Genomic DNA, 10,513 nt, shown 5'->3' with positions numbered 1-10,513 from the left:
AGAGAGAGAGAGAGAGAGAGAGAGAGAGAGAGAGACCAGCAGATCCACGGAGATAACAGAGAAAAAGAAATACGCCACCGCTCAGAGAAAAAATCCCCCCTGCCAACCAACCTCGGCAGCCGAGAGAGAGAGATCCAAGGAGCTGACAGAGTGTGGATGAAACGCCCCGCCAAGCGTCTAGTTCAACTTTAATATTTCGATCTCTCTTCCAGTCAAAAACTAATTCATCCCCAAAAAAGATTGGGCACCCATATATAATATAAATTATTAGCATACCCATATATATTATAATGTCACTCTCCTATTCACTCTCCTATTCGAAAAAAATCATAACTCTCGATTCAAAAAGAGGATGACAAAAAGAAAACCATAGATATTTTTTATTTTTAAAGACAAAAATTCTTATGGATTCACATTTGAGAAAAACATAATAAAAATGTCATTTATTGATATTTCAAGTGATTACAATACCAATATTTTTTTTCTGTAATAAAGGAATATATTCTAGCTTGTGGATGTTCTCCTCATTGTCACTATCATCAACTTCGATATCAATTGGAATGTCTTTATCTTTTTCAATTTCTTTACCTGGTCTATGTGTTTGCTCTTCCTCCATTATTTCAATTGTTTGCTTATTTGTCTTATAAGAATTCTCTACTATTTCATCTTCATTAAAGGCATACCTCAAATCGTCAACTTCATTCTCATTTCTTTTCCATCTGTTCATAAACCAATCTAATCTTGGATGTGAAGCATCAAAATTTTGTTTATTAATAAAAATATCATAGATATCTTTCATTGTTGTGTTGGATGGGTATACCATTGTCCTCCATAAAGCATCAACTTTTTGAAGCTCCATTCCTCTTCCTTGATATGGTGTTATCCAATTAGAAGACGGGTAGTACTTTCCTGTCTTGATCATTTTATGAATGGTGGAGCAGAAATTATTGCCTAAAGGATGCTTTAAATAGAACTTCCAAAACATCAATGCTCTATCAAAAATGTTTGTTGGAGTAAGACAAACTTTGTTCTTCAAATCATCTGCACCATATTGCATGTAAATTTCTATTCCCTTTGAAATATCTTCAGCACTAATATTGTGCGACACATTTTTGTAATGAGGCTTATCAATATCTTTCATACAATAGCCTATCATACCATGAAATGTGTGCATGTTCTTCTGCCTTAATGCTCTACACATTACAATGCCACCAATGGGATTATTCTTATCCCAACCAAGATACTTTTTTATGAGCTTATTAACTGCAATTATTGACTTTGCATGAATTCTAATGACCATTTGATAATGTAAATGGAAAACTGTGCCTCCTCTTTCCAATGAGCAACTACCAGCAAGGCATTCCTTAGTGATAAATTCATGAAGATTACTTAGTAATGCTTCATCAATGTCACTACCACCTAATGATATTGTCACACTTAGCTCAAGCACTTTCAAGTTGACATTGGATTGATCTAACATTGCATCTTCATTAGATAACTTCTTTGGTCTTCCACGATTTTTCTTAGGTTCTATGCTTGAAACTTCATGGCCTTCATGAGTTGAATTTATAAATTTTCCAGTTGTTGATTCTCTTGCTCTTTTTTTCATTTTTGACATTTCACTACATAAAAAATAAGAAAAAATAGGTTAATAATTCAGAATACATATAGTCAAATTAGTGATAAAACAAAAATAAATGAATAAATTAAAAATTTAAATTGTTTGTTATCAAAAAACTTACATGAAATTGGACGTCGTATATGACAGAACCTTGTGCTTGCAAGAAGAATTGAAACAAAGACGCAGAATCTTAATCTGTTGTAAGCAAATTATTTATTAATCAATTTCATTATTTCTGTCCACTCAAAAGTTTCTGGAAAATAAAAAAATTATCTGGTCCTTTATTTCAAATTATTTTAAATAAATTAAATATATAAACCTTAGCTAACGTTTTCTGCTTATGCCATCGCCATCGCCTCAAGTAGCGGATCCAGCACGCCTCAAGTAAAAGCTTGGATGGATTATTTTAAAGATTGATACACACCGCCCAACCACAAGTAAAATGTCCTCTTCAGCTAAAGTTAAAATTAAGATAATTAGCTTCCGGCGCATGAGGACGCCCATGCAGCAACAAATTGCCCATATCAATCAATCAATTAATTTCTGAACAGTAACAAACTACCATACAGTTCAATGCCACTGCCGTTCCTTTTACTACTAATCCATGAAAAAAAACCTTCTTAAGCCAGCCTTAGAAACCAACGTCTAAAACCCATCATTGAAATGGGTAATCACCTACCTCTGAGAATACTCTTTTTAGTCTCCCGACGTGCGAATGTGGACACTCACGTAGTCATCGGCTGCTGCTGAAGTGATCGAGAAAGGATGCCTGGCATGCAAGTAAAACCATGAATTATCACGTCATTCCTTAAAATAAAACATGGGAAAACTCCATGCGCAACAGCGGCTACCATTCGAAAGGAGAAATGTCGTATCCTGTTTTCGTAAAGGCATCACGCATGCATTATATCCTCCCGAACCATTGCATGCATGCATCCTCCCTTCTAAAAGGCATTGCCACTCACAGCCTTAATTTTCTTGAACGTCTTCGCACATTGTTCTCTCTGAGTTGTCGTCGTGCAGAGGCATTTTTAAAACTGAGGCTAATTAATTAATCGCTCATTGTGCGAAGCCTCCTGAAAAATCATCGATAGGGAAGCTTCGCGACATTAATATAATTATAAACTTGACTAAAGATAAATTACCCAGCGCACAGCGATCAATTTAAAAAAAAACGAATAAAATACCCAGCGACAGCGAGATGACGAACGCAACAGCTCCTAATTTCTTGAAACGTCTTCGCACAGCCTCCTGAAAAATCACGAAACTTGACTAAAGATAAATTACCCAGCGCACAGCGATCAATTTAAAAAAAAACGAATAAAATACCCAACGACAGCGAGATGACGAACGCAGCAGCTCCTAATTTCTTGAAACGTCTTCGCACAGCCTCCTGAAAAATCACGAAACTTGACTAAAGATAAATTACCCAGCGCACAGCGATCAATTTAAAAAAAAACGAATAAAATACCCAGCGACAGCGAGATGACGAACGCAGCAGCTCCTAATTTCTTGAAACGTCTTCGCACAGCCTCCTGAAAAATCACGAAACTTGACTAAAGATAAATTACCCAGCGCACAGCGATCAATTTAAAAAAAAACGAATAAAATACCCAGCGACAGCGAGATGACGAACGCAGCAGCTCCTAATTTCTTGAAACGTCTTCGCACAGCCTCCTGAAAAATCACGAAACTTGACTAAAGATAAATTACCCAGCGCACAGCGATCAATTAAAAAAAAAATGAATAAAATACCCAGCGACAGCGAGATGACGAACGCAGCAGCTCCTAATTTCTTGAAACGTCTTCGCACATTGTTCTCTCTGAGTTGTCGTCGTGCAGAGGTTGAAGCCTGCTTTCGAAGGCTGGGCCATGCATTTGATGAAAGATCACGAAAGCTTCCGCCGAACCAACCCACAACCGCCACCCGCTCATTGTGCGCCGCTATTAAGGCTAAAAACGTTATCTAAAAAAATTATTTAAAACGAAAGGTTTTTTCAACCTTAGGTTTCTCGTTTCGATTAATTAATGAATTTAATTAATCGCTCATTGTGCGCCCCTATTATTAGCATATTTTCTGTTTGGGTATTAATTGAAGCTCGCATTTGTGTACCCTCAGGTGCCTTTTGAAGGGTACATAAGGCTTAAACAGAGTTATACATGCCCACGAAAAGGAGGGAGAGAGGTCCCACCTCCCTTCTTCACAAGTATGTGCAAGGACCCACGATAGGAAGAAAGAGATAAGAGGGAGACCCATGATTTTCTATTAATAAAAGATTTGGAAGATAAAAAATGAAAACGAGAAAACCTTGGTAAAAAGGACCACGTTTGGAATATTTTCAGAACTTCAAAATGAACCCGAGAAAAAAATCATTTTGGTGCCCTATTTTTATTTGCTTAATCATCCAATGCAAAACAAAGAATAATCTCTCTAAGGTCAATAAATGAAAATAAGCATACCCATAAACGATTAATAACCCCCCTCTTTCTCTCTCTTTTACACACACACACACAAGCCCCCCGTCCCCCTTTTCTCTCTCTCTCTCCGTCCCCCTTTTTTTCTCACACACGAGCCCCCCCTTTTTCCCTAGGGTTTATATTGTCTATGAAATTCCAACTCCATAGGAGGTTTTGGAACCCATCTCTGCTAGTTAATGCTATTGGTACCTGCGTTTATCAATATTTAATGTGATGTATGAAGTACACATTATATATTGATAAAACCATATTCATAGAATCATATGCCCTTGACGTAAATTCAAAAACAATTTTTTGTTACATAGATTTTTAAAAAAACGGGGGAGGAAATTGCAATATCAGCTGTACAGTCAAAGACATACTTAGCGAATAATCATTGCTAACAGATATATGTACCGCAAGTCTCGTTGCCTGCCCCAAGTGTCCGTCTGTCATCTTTAGTCCACTGAGGTGGACGGCCAAAACACTAGTGTGTGCACCCTTTTCCCGATCTGCGAATCTACTACTTGTGGTCTTTAGACTCTTGAGCCTTTCCTTCTTGGGAAAGCCTGTCCTCGGTTTCTTTGGCCTTCGCGTGGAAGAACTGGCGCGCGCTGGTCTCCTTCTGTAGGGCAGGGGTGGGCGAATCCTCGGGCCTGTTTTGAGCACCTTTCTCACCATGCTCCGTCCTGTGAACCCCCTCTTCGTCTGCTGGAGGATTTCCCACGTCCCAGTTCGATGTACTAGAACCATGTCGCGCCCTTTGATTGGTCGGCAGCTGCCAGCTGATGGCCGCCCATTTGTCACCTAAGCCGGAACTGTGCGTGTTCTGCAGCATCATCAAATGTAAGACTTCTGTAGTCTCTCTCTCTCTCTCTCTCTCTCTCTCTCTCTCTCTCTCTCTCTCCTCACACACACGGAGTAAGCGTAAGGCAAGAGACTAGGGTCTAGGGTCTTTCTCTCTCTTCCCGCCAACACACGGAGGAAGCGTAAGGTAAGAGACTAGGGACTCTCTCTCTCTCTCTCTCTCTCTCTCTCTCTCTCTCTCTCTCCCTACACACGCTACTTCGTTATCTACGCTCTGACTCCTGCGCTCGTTAAACTACAACTCCTACTGTTTCCTGCAAAAGCATCTCGGAAAGACACGCTACACGCTCAAGCCCACACTAAACTACACCTCCTGCTGTTTCCTGCAAAAACATTTCAGAAAGACACAAGCTCTTTCTCTCTATCTCCCTCTCCGAAAATAACAGAAACACACACATTTCAATTGGAAAGGCTGCCAAACCTGAATATGGTCGCCCAACGCCGCCCTCCTGCCGTTGTCTGCCGTAGAGACACGCCTGCTCCACGCATCCACGAGACCTCCAAGTCTCCTACGCATCATTCTTTTCTCTCTCTCTCTCTCTCTCTCTCTCTCTCTCTCTCAGTGTTTAGGGTTTGTAAACCGCTTCGATGTATCACACAAGCTTTATGGGCAGGATGACACGCTCACAGAACTGTGACACGTGGCGTAAGCATTCGCTGCCTCGTCGCATCTGTACAGTAGTGCGTCCCGTCACCAAAAGATTTCCAAGATCTTGAACATCATTGATGACTACGCACATTCCAGCGATGAAATATTTGGGCCCCCCGTCCGTGCCCAGCCCACTTTGACACCTTCTCATTTTTCCTTAAATTTTATTTTCATTTTTCGTGTGCATTTTATTTTCTCAATTTCATAGAATTTAGTAATCACCTTCTTATTTTAATATAAATTTCTGCTTTCACAAAAAAAAGGCTCAAACCATTTTATTTGTAAGGCAGCTTAAAATTCTATGAAATTTCAACCAAATTTTCTAGCCATATGTTTTTAACAAACTCCAACCAATTTAAACACACTCACAAGAATTTCCATAAGGACTTTTTAATTCAGCTACAAACACCTCTTCCTTCCATTCACTGCCCCTTTCAAGTCGGAGCTCCTAGACTCGGCCAAGCGATTACTCATCAACTCTTAGCCTGTTGATCATAGGCTTTACCTCTTTTTTTGTAACTAATCCATATTAATAATAAAATAACATTTTCTCTCAAAATAAAAGAATCTCCATATGGACTTGTTCACGCAGGTACTTCCGACACAAGCAACTACAATGCTTCCTTTTCTTTTTAGTTCAATCCACCTTGTGATCTCTCCAACCACCAACGGTTTTCAAACATTCCCATTCATTGCAGTGTATGACCTAGTGCTCCAAAAAAATGGCATTCTAGTGTATTTGTATCGGCTAGAATTAAGAAAAAACGGATGAGGTTTTAAGTAGTCCTTACTTTAAGGAATGACTTTTTATATATTTTAATTATAAAACTGGCATATAGTGGAGATTTCAAAAACAAAAATTAGATAGATTTAAGAGTTGTCCTTATTTTGATTGGTTGAAAAATTTGTTTTTTTTCAAGCATTAGCAACTTCACGCTGTAACTTGAAATTTGAACCCACCTCGATCTTTCAACAACCAACTGTTTTCGATCATTTCCACCTATCGTGTTTCTTTACACTCGCTCTAGTGGTGCTACCAACTTTGTGCTCCAACACTTTTGGAGCTCCAATTCTAGAGCTCAAGTTGTACTGAGCATGCCTTTGTGTGTGTGCAATGGTGGTGCGCTTGCCTTTGTCTGTGTGAGAGAGAGAAAGAGACCTCCCTCCTACACAGGGGTTTCCATGCTAGTAGCACTTAGGGCCTATTCACTCATAACATGGAGTTCCCAACTAGTTGGTAACTAGTTCCATTTTGGTAACCATTCAATTCACATGCAATGAGCTCAAAAAGTGTTTTCAAGCTAAAAATAAAGACAAAGGTTAGGGTTCAATAAAATTGGAGGATTTCAAATTTGGTAGCTGGTTTTATGCTCCAACATGTTGTCCGCTTGGATTCCCACTTTGGAGTTGGTTGGTATCCACGTGTGCAACATATGTGAATGGGCCATGTGGAAGTTTATTGTATCCAACTTCTTACCAGATTGCCATAACGTAAGTTTAGCACCTTGAAAACAGGTGCTAAAGCTATAACTTTGATGGGAAGCCTTCACCTTACGTGTTGAGAAATGTCTCCCTCACAAATGCTTTTAAGAAGAAAAAAAGAACCTATTTTTAAAAAAAATTATCAACGATAGCTTTGAAACCCAAGGTTTAAGATTTTCGTGGGACATCTTAGCATATGAAGGTATTCTTACCTCCCTCAACCCCCATGGGACAAGGGCTGAGAGAGAGAGGGGGGGAGGATTTAGGATTGTCAAATCTATAATTTGTATATATAATTCCAAATCATAAGTATACTAATATTCTTTTTAGTGTATTTGAGCTTTTTTGTGGGACATCTTAGCATACAAAGGCATTCTTACCTCCCCCCATGGGATGAAGACTAAGAGAAAGAGAGGATTTACAATTGTCAAATCTATAATTTGTATATATAATTATAGATAATAAGTATACTAATATTCTTTTTAAACCTATTTAAAATAACTTATAGTGATAATGCTTTTTTAAGAAAAAAAACATTTTATTGGTTAAAAATAGACTTCTAGCCGTGGGAATTTGGGAAACTATAATCATTCTCAAAAAAGAAGGGGGTGCTCCCTCTATGGCTAGCTGTCTCTCAGAGGGAGACTAAGGACGAGAGAGAAGCAACATTGGGGGTATGTATTGCCAAGTCATATCACCATCCTAGCAAGTGAGGAACCGACCACTACTCCAAGTGCAAGAAGGGCACATGGCATTGCCACATGCAGTCCAAGTCTCCTATCAACAATCAATCCTAATGTCCACGTAAGAGGTGTGCATAATGTCGAGGGGAGTGGGCTCCTCTTTTTGAGGCACCGCCCTGTATATCATGGGCATTTGTGATTTTCTTGGCCTACCTCATGCTTGTGATCAGGCTCATGCTCGCCGCCTCTGTATGGTCCGTCCTACATGTCGTGGTGGGCATCTATGGTTCGCTCGGACTACCTTATGCTAGCTTCGCCTCTGTATGGTCCGCCTTGCATGTCGTGGGTGGGCATCTGTGGGAATTTGCGGTTCGCTCGGCCTACCTCGTGCTAGCTTGGCCTTTGTATGGTCCGCCCTACATGTCGTGTGGGTGTTTGTGGTTTGCTCGGCATACCTTGTGCTCGTGCTCCCTCGGCCTAGGGTGTCACTGCTATTGGTGTTGCATGTTGCTACTCATGGTCTTCGATCGGGTTGCATGAAGGTAATATATGGTTTTTTTAAACTCTTGTTGTTGTATCTTCTCTATCTTCCATTATTGTATGTTTTGGTTATGAGGGGAGTGGGGCTACATGCTGTGTCATGGAGTCTTTGTTAGTATTGATGGGTTGGCTCATCACTTGACATCTGTGATTTTCTTGGCCTATATGAGGGGAGTGGGCTATAATAAGGGGCAGTGGGCTCCTCTTTTCAAGGTATTGCCCTGCATGTCATGGGCACATGTGGTTTTCTCGGCCTACGTCATACTTGTCCTCGTGCTGCTCGTTGGGCCTTTGTATGGTTACTTTGGCCTAGGGCATTTGCTGTTGTTCGGTCAAGTTACATGATGCTACTGCTCGTGGTCTTTCAGTCGGATTGCATGAAGGTAACATGTATTTTTTTTCTCTCCCGTTGTTGTATCTTCATATCGTTGTATCTTCTCTATGTTGTGTTTATGAGGGGATTGGGGTTCTATACTGCCACTCGTGGTCATGCGACCTTGGTTTGGCAAAACCTCATTCATTGCAAAGTATGTATCTCAAGTATTCAGGTTACCCTTGGAAGGGGAAATGGAGGTGCCACCAGCTTCTAATGAAGATATTGAGTTTTATTTTGGCTCCAAGGGTGCAGCAAAAGAATACAAACTGAACAATCACAAACAAGGAGGTGCAGAACACGCCGTATTTCTAATTCTTAATCGAGATCATTATATTAAGACAACAAAGTTACATACATGTCCTGGAGGGCCATGGGAAGGTATCTGTATGCCTCTGTGTAGGCAAACTAGTTGCATGGGCAAGAATATCATTTCAGCAAACTGAAAGCAAAACTCCGCATTATTGGGCCAAATTCGAAGACCAAGATTGGTCTATACATTTAATTCATGCATCAGGGAGTTCTTGAGAACATTCAAAGTCCTCATACTTCTGCTTACAGCAAGGTGCCTTCATATTTTTCCATAAAGACAAAAAGAATAAGAAGAATCAAGTGCATGAAGAAATTGCAGAGGGAGCCCAAGAAGAGCAACCGAGGAAAGAATCCGGTAAAGGAACTGCCCTTTCGGATCCAGCTATTACAGAGAGGAGCTCCATGCAGATTTATTTTTTGGATACTATGAAGGAAATAAATCCAGTCATGTTGCAAGCTGCTTGTTGTTGTTGCAGGTACATTTCTTAGTGTGCTGTGAAAAGACAGTAGCCCTAATAGGCATACAATAAACAAAGTAGGAGCTACGGAAAGCCAAGGAAGACTTGTAAAACCTCTCCATAGTCCAACAAAAGGTACAAAATCTGGAGATGGAGCAAGTTCATTTTTGAAACATAATTGAGCTCCAGGCTAAAGATCTATTACAAGCGAAGTAGGACAAAGTGCAGATGCACCAGCAGATTCGGGATCTACAACAAAAATAGACCAATGAAGAGCTACAAAGCCAACATCTCCTAAGCTAGCATATATTTGTGATGCAACAACATGAGGCCCAAGCAAAGGTAGATCGTGCAACCTTGCAAGTCTTGCAAAGCAGAGTCAGTGCTCTGGAGATGACTTGATTAAAAGCAAGGTCTGCAAATCCATTGGGTCCAATTGAAGAAACATGATTCAACACTTGCAAGTGGCAAAGAATTATGGCAAACTAATTTGAAAATCCCAAGAAAATTTTAATGAACTTTGTAGGATTTCTAGATTTTTGGGTAATTTTAAAGCCTTTCTAGGCTTGAAAATGGCCAAAAGTGCTATTTTTGGGCTAAAAATTTTATTGAAAAATATCAAGAATAAAATAAAATAAATACTTTGGAACCCTTGGAGAGCTATAAAAAATTTCCAACATTTAGATCTTACACTAAACTCTATGTACAAGGCTTTATGGTGATTTTAAAGCTTTTTTTGAGCTTCAAAGCTTAAAAACTTGTATTTTTAAAGCCTAAAAACCATGGTTTGAAGCAAAAAAACAAAAAAGTTGTGGTTGAAGGAAGCTTATTTGCAACCGCCATGAGCCCTTGATTAGGATAAGGAGATGACAATAAAGCTTTGAGTAATGTAAGAATGGTTTAGCAATCTCCAAGCCTAGCCAAACACATCTATCACAACATTCCATAGCCCTTTGGCTACCAATACATGCCGCATCATATAGGACCATAATGGGTAGTTGGTCCCATCAAGCTTATCCTTAGCGAATAATATCCAAAATATATCATTGTTTTTTATAATACCCAAGCAAG

At 39.6% G+C, this 10,513-nt stretch overlaps 2 protein-coding genes across 2 annotated transcripts; both read right to left on the bottom strand.

The window, feature by feature from the left end:
* Nucleotides 1–454: 454 nt before the first annotated feature.
* LOC147630451 (uncharacterized) lies at nucleotides 455–1,480 on the bottom strand. Its single transcript, XM_086810815.1, has one exon. It carries the CDS (start codon nucleotides 1,478–1,480, stop codon nucleotides 455–457), a length of 1,026 nt encoding a protein of 341 aa, XP_086666941.1.
* A 2,894-nt stretch (nucleotides 1,481–4,374) lies between these two features.
* On the bottom strand, nucleotides 4,375–5,527 carry LOC147630450 (uncharacterized). The gene is made up of 2 exons (XM_086810001.1): nucleotides 5,367–5,527; nucleotides 4,375–4,907 (listed from the first exon to the last, which is right to left on the bottom strand). The coding sequence occupies exons 1-2, from the start codon at nucleotides 5,463–5,465 to the stop codon at nucleotides 4,602–4,604; spliced, it is 405 nt and encodes a 134-aa protein (XP_086666127.1). The 5' UTR covers nucleotides 5,466–5,527; the 3' UTR covers nucleotides 4,375–4,601.
* Between the last annotated feature and the right edge of the window lie 4,986 nt (nucleotides 5,528–10,513).

The sequence above is a fragment of the Cibotium barometz genome, chromosome 16 (genome assembly GCF_041138505.1).
Source record: "Cibotium barometz isolate CiBa-2024 chromosome 16, ASM4113850v1, whole genome shotgun sequence".
Classification (NCBI taxonomy): Eukaryota; Viridiplantae; Streptophyta; class Polypodiopsida; order Cyatheales; family Cibotiaceae; genus Cibotium; species Cibotium barometz.
Note: the sequence above shows the minus strand (reverse complement) of the source record. Positions and strands in the feature narration are given on the sequence as shown.